The following is a 20,965-nucleotide window of genomic DNA, read 5'->3' as shown; positions in this document are numbered from 1 at the left end:
AGAAACTCAGCAATGAAATAAGAGTTTCCTGAGACTTTTGCATTGGGTCTGCATTATATGCACCGTGACCAAAGAGCCCAATGGCTCTCTCAAGACATTTCAGACACTTCACGCTAACCTCCCTCCAGAACTTCCTTCCCATAAGGAATTCTTTGTAATTACAAAACAAGTTCTAGTCTGCAGAATCACACTGTTTGCCACTGAACTTTTCAGACATCAACAGCTGTTTCTGTAAGGATTTAACTCCTCTGGAGGACCTGTTCCATAGACTCCTGCAGCTGTGCCAGAAACTGACATCTCTCTAATCCTCCAAACTGGTTTGAGAAGACAGCAACATCATAGGGAACCCATGTGTGGGTTCCCCATCTTTGCAGCACTGAGACAGGATGATCAGAGTACATGATGTTGTTCAGGTGACACACAGGTTCATTGTCTCTGCAGAATGTTTTGTCTTTCATAGAGGGTACATAAAATAAGAGAACCATTATCAGAAACAAAGTTATAAGCTGTAAAATGAAAAATTTTCTTTAACATAAAACAGCAGGGTTTTTGAAACAAAAGTGGGCATTGGTGGTCCTTGCCTTCTCTGAGGAGATGCACATCAACCTACCACACTTGTTTACAGGAAATAATCCTGATTAATCTTTTGTTGTCTTCAATTGTCTTTTATATGCAATTATACCCAGACTAAAATTACCATTAACTGTTCAGATTTGTACAAAATTGCAAGAGGCTTTTGGCACTTCAGCCATACCTACCATAAATTGCAATACCAAAACAAAACACTTCAGAGAGTTCCAAGATCACACACTCCCTTCCCTATGGAGAGGGCACTCCATTTTAATCACCACCTCCAGCACCTGCGTAAGAGCACAGATGCACCATGCAAGAAGCCCTGAGGATCAGGAGCAAATTACGGTTAAATTGCATATAAAGTAAGAGCTCCTCAAGGAAAACCACTCTACCATCTTCACTGGCAGGTGGAAAATGAAAATCTATCATGGCTGTGAGACTTAGACAAAACTCAGAGCTGGGAAAAGAACACAGATACTCCAAGGCTGCCATCTGAATCTGTCCACAATGCCAAATCCCAGGCTGGATCCAATTTGCATGCACAGGAGTGAAATAAGCCATGATAACAGACCCAACAAAGCAGAACATCTTATCTTTGTTTTGCTGCTGAGCAGGTCAGAACAACATGTCTCCCCTCTTTCTCTCGCCTTTTTGGCACTGGGCACATGTACTTTTCACTTTTAATTACAAGGCACAGCAAGCATTTGCTTGTTAAATTTCAGGTGCCAGTGGGGATGGAAGCCATCCAAAAAGCATGTGCTTGACCTGGCAAAGAGTGACTGACTGGCAAGAGCCACATGCTTGGTTGCAAAACCTTTTCATTGTCACAGCAAGGCAGCCTTTATCCAAGGTTACTCCAGCCCATTATATTCTTGTTACCTGCACATTCTCCAGCTCCCCACAGATCATCAGAGCAAAGTCCTCTGCCACGGTATTCCCACCTGCCTGAGGCCACTTCAGTGCTGTCCAGCTAATCTGCCAAAGGCTTTTCTGTGTCACTGCATTTTCATGCAGAGTTCTGCTCCACAAACTGCCAAATGGGTTACAAGCATCACCACTGGGTTTGTACATCCAGTTTGACCAGCACTTCTACAAATGGGCCTGAACCAGAAGTAGAAGAAACCTCCACTGCTCATCTTAGGCACCAACCAGTGCTTCCACACAAATACAATGCTTCTGATCTATATTATTCTATTGCTCCAGGGTCTGGTATTTCTGCATAGCATAGCTCTGCATGATGCCTTTTTACTCTTCTGGACTCTGCACAGGAAAGCCCCAGTGTTACAATATCTGACACATTGTTTTGTGGTCACCAGCTTTTTCCAAGTGACAGGGAACAGCTCTAATCCCAAACTGTCTTCACAGAAAGAGAAAAGCAGCATTCACTGTTATAATTATATGTTATTTGAGTAAATGCATGGTTGTGCTATTCTCCATACAACTACAAAGTAATTTTCACCATTATGGTAACTTCCCATGTAAGCAGAAATAGTTACATAAAATAATGTTATCAGTAAGGAGAGGCTGTGTGCACCACAGCTGCTGGAACTGAGAACACCATTTATATAAAAACATTCCTCTGATTATAGGTCTCACTTGGGAGAACACTTTACATGTGGGTATGAGTTTACTCACAGTTGTTGCCCCATTACAGAAAACAAAAAAGATGCGCATGGATAGTTACTCATGGGGGTAAACTTTTGCAGCCTTTATTCAGCAATCTATTTCATTTGAGGACACTAGAGTGTTTCATGACTCTATAGAAAAATAAAAATCGTGTTATGTATCTCCCTTGAGGCCATTAAATCGGAATACAATTTTAAATGCATCATTGCTTCTCCTTTGCTTACCCACTTTATTTTTCTGCTTTTTTAGTCAGATTGCAGAGTGAACATAGACAACAGTCAGCTTTATCACTGTTCACATCCAGATGCTTATAATCTATCTCAATTTACTTACCTGACATCTATTACTCATGTCCCTGTCTCTTCCTAACATCCCCCACTGGAGGAAGCTAAGATGATAGGAGAAGGTCTATCCAATTTCTGGATGCAAGGCTGAGGCCCAAGTTGCAAAACATGATGGCATTGCAGCACTTCATGGTAGTACTCAGCTCTAAGCTATCCACTGAGATTGCAAGCTCTGCATGCTAACTTGGGTGCCAAAGATTCGGGTGCCAGACATGGGAAGGGGCTGGACCTAGGTAGAGGATTCCCAACCAACACCTCACTGGCTTTGACATTTTCCATTACATTTAATAATTCGCTCCCAATGAAACAGTCCCTGCAGGTTTATGGCAGTAGTCTTGTCTGAACAGGGGAGTGGCTGCCCCAGTGACTGACCCACAGCTGCTACATCCTATTCCAACAGGGTCACCAGTAATTCACAGCCTGGGGAAAACCATGTGCTTTTCTTTCTGTGTCCCTTCCTGCACATATGTGAGCTCTGGTCACTGCAGGGTTCTGAAGAACCAGTGTAAGAGGAAACAGAATTGGAAGAGGGGATAAGAGTTTTATCTCCAACACAACCCTGACTCTTTGGTTTTAGAATCGATTGACAAACGTCAGAAATTACCAAGCTTACTCCATTTTCCACACTTTTCCAGGTCCTGAGCACTGCATTCCTCGCACACATACTCCACTGCCTCTCAATCTCTGAGCACAGCTGCTTCAGGAGTTTTGTTGCTTTATGCAGGCATTTTTAAGGATCGTCTTGGTCTGCCATGGGAAGGGTCCAAGGGAGAAAAAAGTTGTCAGATGAGCTTGTTTTGTCAGTGACAGAGAATTAAAATATTAGAGGGCTCACTGTAAACAGAAGAACCAATTTCTCCTCAGAGATAGAAGGACTGGTCTAACAGTTGATTGCCTAGATTTATAAGAAAACAACAGACTGAGTTTTCCCTAACTGCATCTGTGTACCACTTAGAAAATCCCTGTCATTACTTTTGGAGTCCAGCAACATCTGCCTGTATAGAAATAAAAAAGGCATCTTAGAACCGAGAGGGAGAAAGGCAGTGAACCCCCACTAATGAACACAGAAGCCTCAAGCACTCCACAACATAGGGAAATAACTCTCTAAGATCTAGCCCCGCCAAGATCCATGCAGAAAAAAACTGATTTTAACACAGTCACAGAAGTGTTTCCAGGTTTCCCAGTGCTGCTTGAGATAAAATATTTTACACAGAATTGATAACACCAGAGCTGACATTACTGTTACACTGTAAGAGGCAGATGTGTGTATGCACCACAAACTGAGACTGTGGCCAGCACGTGCCCTGCAGACTCTGCTAATCAAAATGAGAATTCACTCAGTAATGCTGAATTCACTCAGAGTAGCTTCTCTATTCTTCACTTTAATAAAAAATGAAATAAAAAGATATTTTGCCACTTATTATTGGGTTTGGGGTTGGCAGGGGCTGGGGGGAGGATTTTCTTCAAAGATAAATAAATAATTGTTGGCAAACCAGCTCTTATCACTAAAGATCAAGGTCAGATCATTATATGGTCTTCAAAAGGACCCACCTGCCCCTTTTCTGAGAGCTGCTCTCCACCCATTCTATTATTTTTCCCTCCTTTTTAATGACAGGAAATAATGACTCACTATTATTGATTGATTATCCTGCTGTCTGTGAAGCACCTTGCCCCTCCTCATTAATTCAAAATTACCTTATTTTTCATACTTCATAAATTAATATATTATTGGAGCTTCAGCAGTAAATGAGATGGCCATGTTTCAGAGTGTGGTAAGGAGAATGGAGAAAGCAAAAAAAGTCTCATAAAATTGCCCTAGACGAGGAACTGCAGCTGTGATCACCCTGCTGACAGGTTAATGCAGGCAGCCCTGTACAAGGTGCTGTCTCCTGACAGACCCTCTCCTCCCTCTAACCAAGGCAAGGCACTCTGAAAGATCACACAGTTCCTCTCTGCCCGCTTCATAAAAGCAATGTTCATGCTAGGAGACAAAATTGCAGCTTTATTTTAGTTGATATCGTAACTCCTGATCTGTCCTTTACATCCACTGTCTCAACTGGAGCAAACTACCTCTGTTCTTCTGACAGCCAGCTCTGGGAGCGCCACAACTGAATGTGGATGGGACCTTTGCAGTTTTACCCCATTTCTTGTCTTTATGACCTTCTAACCTCTCTAAGTGGCTGTAGGGCCCTGACTGGAGCAATGCAAGGTGAAGCAGGCAGAGAGTGCCACAGGAGAGAGGGAGTGAATTTTGGGAAACCAGACAAAGCAGCCCTGTCATAGACATGCACCAATATCTGCTAAGCTTATCACTCTTACCTGGTAACTGCCCTTTTGCTTCAAAAATTGTTTGCAATTTGGAATATAGAAGTACAAAAGCACAAAATACAGATGCATAATGGTACACAAAGAGAACCCTAACTCAAGTTTTGTGATATATTAACTTCTTTTCCTTCACAAGCACTGAAAGGATGGCTTTCATTGTAAATGGTGGTTTCTATTTATATCTATTTTCTAAACCTGTTCCCTTCAGCCCCATTAAATAATGCCATATGGGAGTATTTTGTTAATTATCTCAATTGCATTTATTTTTAGAAACAGCTGATGAGGAGTGTGTGTGGTTCAGTGGGTCTGGGGATTTTTTTCTGTTTGTCTTTAAATGTATCTGCTTCTTCAGAGCACTAACTGAAAAAAACACCAGGAATCCCCAGTTTTCACATTCATGAATTCCAAGGGACAGCCTTCCCTGGAGGGCAACAATCATATTGCCCCTGTTTAAGAAAGGGGAAAACTTTCACTGGGGGTCTCAAAATTTTGGGTTCCAATTCTGTGTTGTCTGTGCTGGAAAATGGTCATCTCCCAGACCACAGATGTTGCACAACCTCTGTTTTTCTCTATGATTTATGTGAAGCCAGAAATGGTAAAGTTAAAACGTGCAAGCAAACAAGCTTTGTTCTTTCTTTAGGGACAGGCTCCTACAGATCAGGTCAGGTTCCAGAGGGGCAACTGGCATGCCAGGCCCCACAGTCTCCTGACTGCAGGAGGGCAGAAAACTATCACAGCAGCATCTTGACTATAAAGATTCACAAAGAGGCACAACCTCCAAATATATTAGTAATAATAATTAAAAAAAAAAAAAAACCACCACACACAAAAGACACAGTAGAAAAAAAAAAAAAAACAACTACTAAAACACCAACTTGGATATACTGAAAAAGATTTAAGAGTATTTATGCCTTTATATCTAAATGTTTTCCAGGCACTGATCTTGAACCATGTTCACAACACTAATAAACCAAGTCATCCAGCATCAGGAAACTGTATATCTTAGGCAGAAAAGGTCAGAGAAATCTACTCTAAAAATGGCTGAACTTACTGAACATACTCTGACTTCACTGAATTCAAAATAGAAAACAGGAAACCCTTCAAAACAAGAAATTCCTAAAGTCCTCTTCTTGAAGTACTAAAAAATGTCTGTAATTCAGGATTTCTTTCACACAGTTGCAGGTCACAGCTCCACAAACATTTACAAAAATGGTCTCTTTTCTCAGATGCCAAATTCAAGCTGAATTAATTGGACAAGTAGAGAGAATCCCATGTACAACAGCTCACAAGACTTGCACCTTGTAGATAAAACACATCATGTCACACATCCTCTCACTCTTCCATAGATCTTGTGGGTGACCTTGAGGAAATCATCTTTGCAACATCAGTAAGTGACGAAAAACACTACTTCTTCATTCACATTTTATTCCTCTGTTTAAATGTTCAGTTCTGGAGACGGAGTGTGACTGCCCCTGAAGTGTACTTATGAGATGGATATGCTGAGATGCTACCCCCATTGCAGCCACATTTGTACAATCCACTGGTACAACCAGAGTAGGCAAACCTGAGCTCAGCCAAGCCAGGCACTGTGTTTCGCAGTTTTCCTATCTGCCCACATCAGCCCTGGACTGGGTGACATGGATTTTGTAGCTCTGAGAAATACAGGAACATCATATAGAGCCCAACGGGTCCAGAGAAGGGGTGCACACAGAGAATTTTACAGCAGTATTTGCAGGTCAGGTAATTCAGTCCCTGTTAATGGCAGCTGCAAAACAAGAGCTATTTAGTGACTATATTCCATTAGGCTGAAGGGAAAAATTAGGGATAAGACAGTAAACAGAGCTTGTTCCATCACTCCTGCCCTGTGGCTCTAAGTCAGCCCCACTGCCTTTCAGTTATAAATACGTTCTCAAGATCACATCACCGAGTTCCAGTGTGCAGCACAGACCCTTGATCACTGTGTCAGCACAATGAGGAAAAAGGGACCTAGGAAACCTTCCATCTTCCTAAAGCCCAAATGGCTTTAGGATATTCCAGAGCTCAGTTCCTCACCAATAGCTTGGGATGCAGTCTAAGGAAAAAGCAGCAGATGATTAATGGGAGCTGTGGCTAAGCATGGCAGCTCAGTTCAGGTAGGGCTAGCAAGCCTCAGGTACATGCTGGAATCTCTGCCTCATCAACCTATCACATGTTTGAAGAGTAAGGAGGAAACAAAATGCTATAGAATTCTCTTTGGGAGCATGTGAACTAAGAAATTAAGGCAAAACCAAAATAAGTTTGCATCATGGTTCTGCCAAGAGGCTCCAATCACAGCTGAGGAATTCCCTTTGGAGATAGAGAAGGCCAGGACACATTTTGCTCTCAGTTACTCTCCAGGTGAGCAAGAAGAAATAAAGGGGAGATCAAAGTGACTTGTGCTCACTTTGGGATCTCCAGTTTCTGTAAAGGGAGGTGTCACTCCCAATATTCGAGCTAGTCAGGTAGGTGCATTCCTCTGCAATTACAGTATTACAGACAATTAATTTCTTCCTTCATTAAAATGAACAGCAACACAATATTGCTCTCTGCCAGCTCATAAACAGTTGCTGCACTTCTCTCCCAAGAAACTGCTCAGACACAAACAAATCTAATTAGATTTATCTTTCAGAAATTCTCGCTCTCTAAATATTCTGAACATTTCTTCTGATGGGCCAAGTTCAGAGGCATGGTGAGGTATGAGAGGTGGAGCATGACTTTGGCTTTTACTGCTCCTCCATTTTGATTCTGTGACAACTAAGAAACTAGTCTGAAAAACCATTTTCCAAAAGCTCTTTAACTGAGCACCATAACTTTATTTCTGCTTTATTCTGTTTGCAACTACTGTTCAAATACCTTAGCTGGAAGGTCTACCTTTAAATAAAACCTAAAATGCTTCAATTCTGGTGTAAGGAAAAAAAATGGGGGGAGTCCTCATTTCATTCAATGCACCTGGGTGATGCTTCTGTTCAGACAGTCAGCATAAAAGGCTACAGACGTTTTAATTCTTTAAGTCATCACCTGCAACAATGATTGTAATAGCTCAGGGGAAAAGCTAAAAACAACTGGAGCCAACTGAATTGCAAAGCAAGGTATTTCTAAGACATCAGAACTGTCACCTCAGATCTTAAATGCAATCAGGGCCTCGAGTTTATCCGCATCTTATCTGAGCAATACTCTATACAGGGAAATGGGGTTGATTTGTCAGAGTTGTTATTCTCTTCCTTTTTCCTCTCTTTCTTTTGCATTTTTTTAACTCCATCATCTCCACCTCCACAGCATTCCCAAGGGTAGAGATAAAAGTTTCTTAGTGAGAACTGGGTTTTCAACTAAACAACATCTTCACCAAGAATAAGCACTCTTTACAGAGTATTTCATAGGAAAAAGTAATGCCTAAAATCTATGGTTCAACAATTCTTTGAGATTCAAAGAGGCACCTCTGTGCCTGAAAGGAGCGATGCTTCAGATATATGGGACTTCAATTCTCATCTTCTTTCTGCACCCTTTTGGAAGGGCTTTACATCCCCCTGTGAGGCATCAATTGTAAAATGAGCCCTGTTATTGACAACCAAGAATAAAGCAAATGTTCTCACAACAGGGGATCTTACCCAGCAGACCAACTCATGCTAGAAAATACAGAATCACAGCACTTCAGCTCCAAGCAGTGACATTTTGAAGTGCAGCCAGTTAAGCAAAGAATCACAAGCTTAACTTTTTGTAGAAATTATTCAATTTCCTAACAGAATTTTTTCAGCAACCATAAAGAAAGAAGATAATTGGGATAAAAAGAAAACTGGAAATTTAAAAAGTCAAGAGAAATGTTCCTATTAAAATAGAAGAGATTTTTCCCTTAGTGTTTTGGAAGAAATAAATACTTTTAATTCCCAGACCACTGTGAAAATCTGCCTCTAGTAAAATGCAACTAATGCCCAAAACACAGCTTTAAATTAAAGGTCAGCAGGGAACTGAGATATCTGCCCAGCAGAGAGTAAGCAGCTTTTTGCCATATCCCTAAAGACAGACAACAGGCTACAGGGTAGAAAAGCCAAAGCAAAGCATTTTGTTAATTTCAGCTTTTCAGAGCACTCAAACATCTGCTGTTAAATCCCATCTATCCTTAAGGAAGGGGTGCTACTAAACAAATATGAAATTTTCTCCAAACTGAAGTTTACCACAAGTTGCCTGCTTGTTGCAACCTATTGGCAACTGGACAAAGCAGATGCCTCACATGTGGTCTTTCTCTCAGGCCAGCAACTGGGTGGGCAGATGCACGGAAGGGGAAGATGTGCCCTGGAATACACTCTGCCTGCTGGAGCATCTTCATGGGTTTGGGAGTGTCAACACTGCAGGCACTTGGCTTCTTACCGGAGCCCAAAACAGGAACTCTCAAAAAAGCCATTCCCCAGGACTTCAGAGCTGTCTGACTGCTAAGGGCAAAGATCACCTGGAGTTTCACAGCAGTAAGGAGAGCTCAATGCAGGTTTTCCTGATGCAAACACAAGTGCCTATTGTGCAAGTGAGAGGAGAAACAGCCCAACCACCTGCAGGAGAGCAGATTCAAGTCTGGCAGTCTGAACTGCCAGCAGCAGAGGCTTTCCATACACTTGCAAAGCGTTGTGAAACCCTGAACTTGTTAGTTCTTAGGGGAAGGGAACTAGCAGAGTGACAGCTCCACGGGAAGATGAAGCAGTCCTGGCTCACTGCAAGGAGTGTTTTGGCTACCATGCAGCCAGAGTCTGCAGATTCACAGTGGGCAGCAGAATGTGTGGCAGTTCCCCTGCTGGCACCCAAGGCGGTCTCAGATCACTAAGCTGGTCCTGACCACTAGGAATAATCCCTCTCCGGTATCACAGCTGGGAAAAAGAATTCCCAGCAGCTTCCTTTCATATGTGCATGTTGTTATATTGATTTAATATAGCTGCAAATGTCAAACTACACAAGGGCAAAGTGCATTTTCCCAGAACCTTCTCTGATTTCTAGGAAATGGACACACCCTCAGCTCCAAGAGCAGCCATCAGCAGGTTGGGGAGCACCTGGAGCAGGCAGGAGCTCTGGGACCCAGATCTGCACCACAGCCAAAGCCAATTCAGCTCAGTTTTTGCTCTGTGCCTTGGTTAACTCTGTGCATGAGGAGGGTGGAGTGGATATCACCCAGCAGCAACATATAAAAGCCAGAAACAGCTACAGACTAAATCTGACCTCCAAGAAATAAAGCACACGTTGCCAAAAAAATTAAAATATTCCCACCAAAGTTTTTCAAAAAAAGAAATCAGAAACAGAAAGTTTTTCTTTTAAAAGAAAAATGCAAAATGTCAGCTTTTAAATCCCCATGCTTCATAATTGAGCCCAGGGTTATGCCACAATTCAGGTAAATGATGTTTATATAACTGGCATTTGGCTGAACACAATTCCTATTTAACAGCTGAAAATAGGCATTTTGGGTCTTCAAAGAAATCTGACAGGTAATTCCCACTGTAGTTCTGCAGGGTAGCTGAGAAGTAATTATCCTTCTCACTAGTAAATCAATTAGAAATGAATGTATGGAAAGCTTTTCTCCTCCTCCAAGTAAGTGCTAATCCTCTAAGCACTAATGAGTAGACAGGGCCAGCAGCAATGTGCAAACCCATCAGAAATCGACAGGAGCTACGAGGCTCCAATCAGTGCCTGGGAGTGAGTGTCAGGAGAAAACACCTTGCCTGGAGAGGTGTGCATGGCTCATGTGCGACACAGGCTCCATGCATGTGTGTTACTGCTGGTCCCTCCCTCCCCACTCACTGCCTCAAGCAAAGAACCCTTCTGCAGCTCACAAGAGATCCCTGCATCATGTCCAACAAGGCAGCACTTCTGCTGCTGGAGGTGAACCACTAGGGACCTGGGCTTTTTCTGCTGGGATCAACCTATTGCTTTGTGTTTCAGTGTTGGCAGCTGTCCTCAGGAGCTCAGCCAAATCATTCTGCTTACTCCCCATGCCACAGGAATAATATTCACCCAGAGAGACTATGAGAAGACTACAACCCTAGTGCATTTTTTGCAGTGCATAAACTCAAGAATCTGAAAGAGGAGTGGGTAGACAATAAACCCAAACCTGAATTCGACAAATTTTAGATGTTCTGGTCCAGTGACAACTTGTTCAGACATTTCTCAAGCGCTACATGAATGTCTGGAATTGCTTTGATGGTTAACAAAGCAGAGTTCAGACAGAGCAGCTGTTTAAGCATGCATGGTAACAGTGCTCATATATTTAGCAGAGGTAGAAAGAATGGAAGCCAGTTGTTCCCACAGCAGCCAGCAATGAAGCTGGTTTCCTGTGAGCTTTCTTTACAGCTTGTCTCTACATTTCATAAGATTTTTCAGAAGGGATGTGAAGGGCACAGATAGGTCCAAAAATCATTTCCTTGAGACAGAAAGCCAAAAATGTCTTTTAAATTTCTAATCTCAAATAAGTAAACAGCAGGTAAAGATAGGCCTATATGCCACTATATGATGAAATGTAGGTGGTTTTAATTTAAAAAAAGACTGCTAATCTGTAAAGCTCAGTAGCTTGCGAAATTGCTAGAAGATAATAATATATCCTTGTACTCTGATTTGTGAGGGAGTCTTTACACCAATGACGTAGGATTTGTAACTGAGCATATTGCCTGTGCTTTTGGGTGGGCAGAGTTGCTTTGGAAACAGAATGAAGAAGAATTAACTCTTCAGTGCCCCCATTTTGGAAATAGGATGGGTGTGAAGGCCATATGAGTGAAGGAAAACTCACTACAAAACATCTTAACCTGTTTTGCTCAGAGAGGGCGTGGGGGGCGGGGGAAGTCAAGATAGTTGTCACAATAGTTCAGCTCCTGTATCAGGAAAAATATAAGCCAAACTCTGGCCACTGTTCCTCTTCCCTGTACATCCAAACACACTTAGTAACCAGAGCTATGTCTGCCTTATGGTTGCATACACTGAAATAAACATCAGTCCCAAAACATCTGTAGACTAACCAGTGATGGAAAGCGAAACAGTCATAATAAGAACAGTACAAGTAAAAAGTTACTAGTTTGGAAATCTTTTGATGGAGACAAGATATGGCCAGTTTGGAAGTGATCAAGCCAAATATTTTGCACTGGGCCTCTACAGTGGCCAGGCACAACTTCACTGTCAGCAATTAGCTTCGTGCTGCAGCCCTCCCACACTGGTGTCTGTGGGTAGCTGAAAGCATCTTTGTCCCACTAGCTCCCCTGAATCAACACAGGCAATAATTTTAAAGTAAAAAGGCACTGAGTAGCAGTTCCTGGGCTGTGCTTGTGTGAGCCAGCTGCAGCCCTAATTGCATCACGTGGGAAGAGTGAGCAGGGGGTTGGAAAGCTGTGACCTCATCTTTTCTCCTACACAACCAAATCAAATTGTAGGTCTTCCACCCACTCTCACAGGCATATTCTGCTTTCAGCCCCCTTACATGATGCAACCAAAGAAAATGTCATTTACATCTTTACCTCCAAATGTGGGGAAAAAGAGTCAAATGCAGAAATAAATACCCTTTACTCAGTATTTCTAATAATAAGGAGAGGCAAGGCAGGGAGATGTGTAATAGCCAAAGCCAGTGTAAGCAAGAAAGCCAGAAATATTTGAGTGAGTTCTTTAAAGTTGTAACAGTCAGAAGCAAATAAAAGCAACCTTTTTACTTCTCTAGAAAATTCAGAAGGGAATTAAGTCCTTCATCGCCATCACAAGTAAAGCAGGATCAGTTCTATGGGATTCCACAGAATTGCACCAGTGCAACTTAGACAGCAAATTCAAGCTCTTGTGAGTTACCAACAGATTTCACTTCAGAATTATAATTCCTCTCAGAATGCTGTCACTTTGTTTCTATAGCTACCAGTGCAGGGGCTCTCCCTTACCTTCCTCTTGTTAGTGGGACTGACATACAGGTAGCTCAGCACAGTCTTCAGGCCTACTTTGTCATTTAGCTTTTCATAGGTAGTGCCATAGTCTGTTGACCTGGAGAAAAGAGGAGACAAAAAGAGTTTATGTGGTTATTAGAGCTCAGAAGAAGGGAATGATTGTGTGAACAGATGCTCCAAGTTACAGTTTGAGCATTATTATGCTTAAAACACAAGATTTTATGTTTCATTAAGGGTGGCCAGCAGAAAAGAGAAGAAAACTTGAGTCCTTAGGGGCAGTGTCTGTCTCTGCATTCATTGATCGTGCACATCTGGGGAGCTGTGATGCTCCCATGCAGGTGGACTTTGGGGGTAGGCTCTGCCCTCATGTACCAGTGAGGGATTGCAAATGGTATCTACACATAAGAGGACTCTGATATCAGCAGCACCCTTAGTACAAATTCTCTTTTCAGACAAATCCAACATAAGAATCCAAATTAAACCCAACAACAGTTTTATTTAGGTAGGTTGATTTTTGACTTAAAGATAGAGATCCAAATACAGCTCAGAATTGTAACAGCTGAACTCATGTCTAGATAAAAATGTGCCTAAACTGGCATCTTGAGTCCTCAGTCACCCCCATCCTACTTTGTGCCAGGCATTTAATTTTTCTGAGTAACAGAGACAGATTCAGGCCCCTACACTAGCGAATCCCACCCAGAGGAGCAGATGATCTGGGGGTGGTATTACCCATTCGTGACTGGGGAAAAGGGCTGCTTCGTCACAGAGGGTTTTCTGTAGTGTCCTCCTCCTCATTTGTGGGCATGTTTGAAACCTCACTGCCCTTCTTGTTTCTCTACTGTTTTCATACTTGCTTTCCTAACAAACAAGATTTTTTTCCTACCAGAACAACCCAACAGCTACACTGTACAGGATCCCACACCTGAAGAGTGCTCAGCACCAGCTGACTTTAGGAGGGAGGGGTGTCAGACCCTGCCTGAAAAGCCACCTGACCCAGTGGGGAGAACCTGACTCCCAACCCAACTCAGCTTCTGTCAAAGGGACAGAGCAAACACAACCCTTAGCAGATGAACAAGGAAAGGTCCTCATAAAAAGCCCACCTGGACATATCTACAATTTTATTAGGATGAGAATCCATGGCCCCTGCCCTCGTGTCTAATCGTGCTTTTTACTGGACAGATGATCAGAGAACATGCACCAATTCTGTGCCTTCCCCAGTACTGAGCTCCAGTAGTTTGGTTTCATAAGTTCAACAAGCCTCTAGAATTTGCAGCTTTATGGTTCTGCTTGAGACCAATCCTCTGCTCCTTTTCTGTGTGGCAGAGAAGTCGCCCAAGCCACTTCTGGCATCACAATGAACAGTGGCTGGAGAAACTGAGCAATGCCAGAGCCTGCACCCAGCTCTGCTGCTTTCCTTGCTGCTAATGGAGTCCAGAGTGACACCAAGGTGACACAAGAATGACCAGAACCAGCCAGCTGGTTTCAGGCTTCCAAGTAGTTGGAATCATGAAGTCAAAAGCTTGCTTTGTTACTGATGTGGCTCCAACACATTTCCTTCAGTGCATTTTCAAGGACAATTCCTAAATACTTTGTAAAGTCCTTCTTTCCTTAAATGTGTTGAACCAACCTTTCTCCTTTGAACAGTCACCAGCCAAGGTGCTTCAAGTCTCAAACAACTTCCTTGTGTTTTGGTTAACATTTTAATACAAAAATACTAGCTCCATTTGCACTTACCACTCCTGTGTACTAATGCATAGTAGTATCACTCACTGGGCTTCACACAGGTACCCCAAATAATATGACAATAATGTACTGTATTCTCATAGAATTTTCCCACCCAAAGTATTTGAAGCTCTTGTCTCACTAGTTATCAATATCAAACAAACCAACAAACAAATAATAGCAGCCTTCCCTCTCCAGCCAATCTCAAAACTGAAGCAGCTTTATTAATGAAACTGAATAATCTAGGACAATTAATTCCAGTACATGAGGAATATAAATGCATATAAATGCAAATTCAACAGGTCAGGAATCCTCAGGTAACAGTAAGCTCTAAGCAGAGGATAACAGACAGAGGGCAAGCAGAGGTACTTCCTTGATCTTACCCTTCCAACAGCACTGCAGCTGTTGAACAAGTCACTTTTGTGACTACACATGTACCAGCCACCAGGCAGTGAAAGAGATCACTGGTTTCAATCAGCCTTAAAAGAGAATACAAATAACAGTTTAATATTCTGACAGAGCTACTTTGCGTTTGTTCTCTGAGTAATTTTAAGATCTCCCAAAATGCTTTCACACTTCTAAAGATGCAGGCTGGGTGCCCTAATGACTCTTTCTCATTAAACCATTTTCACTCATTGCATTTGCCCTTTCAAAGGATAGACAGAAAGGAAGTAGGATCATTATTTCGTTAGCTTCTCTGAGGCTTTCTTTATTATCCTGACAGTCACCACTGGCTTCACAGAAACATCTCAAAGGATATCACAATAATATACTATATTTCCATGGCACTTTTTCTGGCCAAAAAATCTAAAGCTTTTGTCTTGCACTAATCCATTCAAACTTACAAAGTCCCAAAAGCCATACTGGGAAATGCTACCTCTATTCTAGAGATGAAGAAGCTGAAAGCTTGCATAGGTAATTGTTCAATTTTTCAAAAGCAGGCATCTACAATTAGCCATTCTAGCTTCTGCAATCATTTAGTCTAGAACTCAACTCTACCACCAAATTGCCTAATTAGAAAACAAGCATTAAAAAAAAAAAAAAATGTTGGCTGCTAATTTTAGTTACCCAAGCCTGAACATTTAAAAGAGATGCGACCCCCACAAGTGGAACATAAAAGTTTTGAGTCAGCTTTTAATCTTAACTTGAACTGTTGTCCTTTACTCATTACTTCTAATTCCAAATTAACTAGCCATACATCCTTACAGTTGTTTGACCCTACAAGCAGACTGGGTACCATATTCTTTCCCATTCCTCTGGTCACAATATGATCCACTTCCAAGCACATTACTAAAGTAGTGGAGGGGAAGAAATGTTGCACTTCTATCAAAATGACAAAAGACTCAGTGATATAAAACGTGGTTTCCATGAGTCACACCCGAAAAGCCTGCCTTAACTTTGTTTAGGCGTTTAATGGTAAACTAATCCTGCCTACCTCGTTCTTCTCTGGGCTGCTCCACTGAAGCCATGACTGGAATCTCATCATCCTGGAACCTTGTTACTGCCTTCAATCTCAGCTGATATTTCCATATTGCTTCTACCCACACACACGTGAATACGTGAAAGTGTTTTTAACAATGCTTTCATACAATGCTCCTCAATACTCTGCTGGTAGCACAGAAATTCTTTCAATACAGGACTAGCAATGCTACAGGGATTGTTCCCCTGCACTCAGCACTGGTAAGGCCACACCTCAAGTGCTGTGTCCAGTTCTGGGCCTCTCACTCAAGAAAGTCATGGAGGCGCTGGAGTCCAGAGAAGGGCAATGGAGCTGGGGAAGGGTCTGGAACACAAGCCCTAGGAGGAGCAGCTGAGGGAGCTGGGGCCGTTTAGCCTGAAAGGAGGGTGTAGTGAACTGGGGGTCAGCCTCTTCTCCCAAGTGACAGGACAGCCTCATGCTGTGTCATGGGAAGTTCAGGCTGGATATCAGGAGGAATTTCTTCGCAGAAAGGCTTATTATACATTGGAACAGACTGTATAGGGGGATGGTGGAGTCAGCATCCCTGGAGGTGCTCTAAAAGAGACTGGACATGGCACTCTGTGTCAGGGTGTAGTTGGCAAGGTGGTGTTGGGTTATAGGTTGGACTCGATGATCTCAAAGGTCTGTTCCAACCTAATTGATTCTGTGATGTGTAATGAACTCTGGTCAGATATAAAAATCCTGTATAAACTCAGTCCATGTGTTTTGTCCCATGTTTCTGTAATAATATGGGTTTGGCCCTGTTTCTGATGACGACCTTGAGGGTCTAGGCTGTATCAGACTTTTGATCCTCACCAAATTCTGCATATTCCATTTGGAAAAGCAAGGTTTATAAAGTGCTTTATTGGGATACTGCAAGTTCTCCCATAATTAGATTCTGTTTTAAACAGTGCGGGGGAAAAAACCATCTGCTTGATTCCATTGCCCTCCTGTGACAGGTTATGATGTGTTTAAACCATCACTGCAACCTCCCCCGGTCTGGCAGAGCAAGGTGCAAGGGATACACCCAGGCAAAGAAGCTTCTCTGTAAAAACCTGGTCATAAGTCAGAGCACCACAAGCTAACAAAATCCATCTTGTTCCTCTGAATCTGAGCCTGAGCTTCTCTGTGAATCTAACAAACTGGCCTGAGCCAGCAGACTTCACATTGTGGTAAGACTTGCTCAGTCACAGGGATACGAAGTAAAGGTGCAGAGAGGCAGAAGCAATGCCATGTGAATGGCTTTTGGAGTTCTCCTCCTCTGTGATGCTTTCCATGCCAGGGCTCTGTCAGACAGGGAAAGGCAGGTTTGTTTGTTTGAAGCCTCAGCTATTCAGCTATGGAGATAGGCTATAAAACATGTATCAGTCGCTCAGGAGAAAAAGTTGCAAATGCTGGCACTGAATGACTGGGATGAAAAAGTCAACCTCTTCCACCAGCCCTCCTGTCAGAGGATTTCTCCTCTGTGCTGTGATTCTCTCTCTGTGGAGAGATTCTCTTTGTGTGGAGAAGCAGTCATCATGCTTTTGACTTTAGATTTTCAGCCATTTTCTAAGCATTTTCTAAAGCTGATGCATTCATCTCCAGCCCAGAGTCCCACTACACATACCTGCAGCCCTACACTGAAAACTGTGTGGAGGCAAAGCTCTGCTTCAATGAGCAGAAGAATATTCCAACTCTCTGTGCACTTCAGAGAGCAACAGGAATGTGCCAGATGAATATTTGCTTCACTTCTGATGGTGTAGTGAACACTCACTGTCTGCCTGCAGCATGCTTGTCTCTCCATACCCCCCAAACAACCTCTTGCTTTTACTCCTTGGCCAATTTTCTCCCAGTTTGGCAGAAAAACAAAAACCCAAGAGGAACAAAGTTTCTACAATTTCATGAAAATCAAGAGCCAGCAAAAGGAGAGCAATTATGAGAGCTCTGAGAAGAGTTGCAGCATAAAAGTAAATCCCATGAAACATGAGAGGAGACACATCTCTCTGGACATCCAGCAGCAGGAAAACATTCAAACACAGCTCACATATTAATACACTGCAAAGAACTCAACTGCACAAAACAGGAACTCAGGCAGCCAGTCTTCCATCACTTGTGAAACATGTTTTCTTCTTTCCCTTCCCTTTCCTCCCCTCCCTGAGATAAAGGCCCTTCTGAAGCTATGACATACAGAGAAAAGACCCCTCCTGAGCCAGAGCCCACTGAGGCAGTGGCCATAAAGATCCAATATTACCACTGCAAGGCTGACTGGTTGACCTGGTCACACACACACTTTTGCTGACAAGATAAAATAAAATTCAAAACAAAACAAAGCCAACAAAAAAACCCCACATGGCAACAATAAAACCACAAACAAATACCCCACAAATAAAAAAGCCCAAACAAAACAATAAACAACAGACCAAAAAAAAAAAAAACTTGAAAAAATAAACAAATAAACAAACCAAAAACATTTAACTAGATTATGGCAAAGGACATTTTAACCCCACAGCCAGGACACCACAGGTACTGTTATAATGTTATCTGATAGGATCAAAAATGACATCAATGGAGGTGACAAACAAAATCTAATTCTTAGTCCTTCCCTGTCTGGAGCTGACATAAGTCTGGATGTGGACATTTTACAACAGATGTATCCACAGGAGCCCTGTGGAGCTAAATCTACTCACTAACCAAGGAAGTTCCAGTGTGTATAGTCTGAATTATCCAGTTAAGAGAGCAAAACATTTGCTGAGAGCTTTTTTTTTTTACCCAACCATGAGTTTAGTAACTGCAATAAATGTAAAACCAGAATATTTTACAATTGCAAGCAGAAAGAACTGCCTCGCTTTGTCTCCATCCTACTAAAGGAAACAAAGGGCCACAATGAAAGTCTGGGGAAGTGAAGAGAAATCAAGCAAGCACGTGGTGCTGCTTCCTGCTGTAATGTCCCAGCCTACAGCAATATCACAGACTTCCTAAATTGAAGATTATGTCTTTGCATGCAAGAGCCATCAGTGGGCTTTTAGCTCCATCAATCTGTCTAATCCCACAGGGAAGCTTCTGGCAACTTTTCCATCGCATGGTAATAAACACCACAGCTCTGTGCTGTATGAAGAGCGGCTCCCTTTTGTTTTAACTGCTACCACTTAACAAGTACAAAACCATGGAGCCACATGCTGCCATTTGTGATTTCAATGATTGTTGTCATATTCTCCACAGATTTTTTTTCCCAGTCTGAAGATTCCCTGTTTATTCAGCCACTCCTTGAACAAGCTATTCATGCCTCTGATCATTCTGTGTCTAGTTTTACTAGTCCAATTACATCTTTTGTCATGGATGCCTCAGGGACCAATCAGGTCCCTGACAGGACAGGAAGATCTTCCTGTAATAAAAACCCAACTATCCAAGTACATCAGCATAGACCCAGAGTATTTAACACAATCTAAATAAAACCACTTTCTGCCATCATACACAAGGTTTTACATTCTCAATGCTTCTGGAACCATGACCTATCAGTTCTAGTGGACTTTCAGTTCCATAAAGTTTGAAAAGTATCTAAAACCAGAGATCCCACTGGGGAAAAGAAGTGCAAGCAGATCATAGTTTTCATAATGTCTCTTGAAAAAAATCCTTTTTTAAACTTTTAGCTTGCATGTCATGTAAGCAGCAGAATATCCACCTCAATTACTATTATGATCTCAGCACCCTCCCTCCACCCCCTTTCTTTTTTGATTAATGGTGATTCCCATCACCAAACGTCCAAAAGACTTGAAGATGACCTTTGTTGATAAATTTCCATGTACAACATAGACTGGAGACTGGCAAGGAAAAATGAGCTGCCATGATGCAGTAGTCACTGTGATCCACAAATCAAAATGAAGGTGAGAAGAGAGGAACACTGGCTTCCTCTTTGTTTTTCTCCTTTTTTTTTTTTTTTATTCTCTTTATTTTCTCATAGGAAAGGTATCCTCTTTTGTTTATTCCATATGAGCCTTTGGGAGGACACTGGATGTCTCAGAGGTTTAACAAAAAGATACAGAATATTCCACCTCTGGAATTATGGCCAATAAAACACAGGAACTGCAAATATCAGTCACATTTCTACTGGCTGATTGCTCATCAGCATTTCATTGGATCACCAGGGCAGGGGGGCTGTTCACACTAGTCATTTCCTGGCAGAGATGACTTCTCAGATGGGCATAAACAGTCTGTGGAGATGCAGGTTTTGTGTATTAACCCTACAGGGATGGTGGGGACTAACTTGAAAGCCATATATTTACAGGATGCTTGCACCTGTCCTGTAGGAACACAGTGATGCTTTGGATATCCCCAGCAATCACTGACCACCCAGATCATGACACAGGGTGCCTAAATAGCATTCACCATCAGAAAATAGGGTGTCCTTCCCCAGTCCCTGCTCTTCTCTACACCCTTACCTTCGGTTGCACTATTTCTGTGGAAAAGAAGGAGTACTTTCAGATCTAAAATATTCTGTAGAACCGCCTGAAGAACCAAGACCCTCTTTTGAGACACAAAGAGGGAAGAAAAGGGGATTGCAGGAAATGGGTAGAATGGCAGAAAAAGCAAGGGATGCTTGGCAAAGCAGAACTAGGAGTCACCAAATCAACCAAAAAAACCACCTGGAGCACCAGAATGGCATTCCCTGCTCTGGGACATTTAGAGGCACTATACCTCAGCCACTGTGGGACACAGAGTTGGCTAAAGGCAGCTCTGAAGCTTTGTCAATATTTTGCTTCTACCAAAGAATGGCAAACTCTGCTCTGAAGCAGAAATAAACCTAGCTAAACTGATGGATTCTAAACCTGATGGTAGGCTAGAGCCTGTACTACAAAAGCCTGTAGGCAAAGAATCCTTTCAGAGAACCTGGGAACCTGATCAGAGCAAGCAGGCTGCAGTGTAGTGGTTACTCAGCTTTGTTGTAGACTCAGCTGCTGAATAGCCCATAATAAGCAGGCACAAAAGCAACAAAGGTTGGTGCCTCCTACTGTGAAACTGAAATAACTCTACTCCTCCAT

At 42.3% G+C, this 20,965-nt stretch overlaps 1 protein-coding gene across 2 annotated transcripts in view; it reads right to left on the bottom strand.

Annotated features, from left to right (window-relative positions):
• SORCS3 (sortilin related VPS10 domain containing receptor 3) overlaps positions 1–20,965 on the bottom strand; it is a 265,160-nt gene that overhangs the window by 125,492 nt on the left and 118,703 nt on the right. For both annotated transcript variants that reach the window (XM_068198006.1, XM_068198007.1), the window contains exon 3: positions 12,764–12,863. In XM_068198006.1, the coding sequence (XP_068054107.1) occupies positions 12,764–12,863 (100 nt within the window). The remainder of the gene's footprint in view (positions 1–12,763; positions 12,864–20,965) is intronic.

Source organism: Anomalospiza imberbis, chromosome 8 (assembly GCF_031753505.1).
Source record: "Anomalospiza imberbis isolate Cuckoo-Finch-1a 21T00152 chromosome 8, ASM3175350v1, whole genome shotgun sequence".
Classification (NCBI taxonomy): domain Eukaryota; kingdom Metazoa; phylum Chordata; class Aves; order Passeriformes; family Viduidae; genus Anomalospiza; species Anomalospiza imberbis.
The sequence above is the reverse complement of the archived record's forward strand: the minus strand, read 5'-3'. Positions and strand labels throughout refer to the sequence as shown.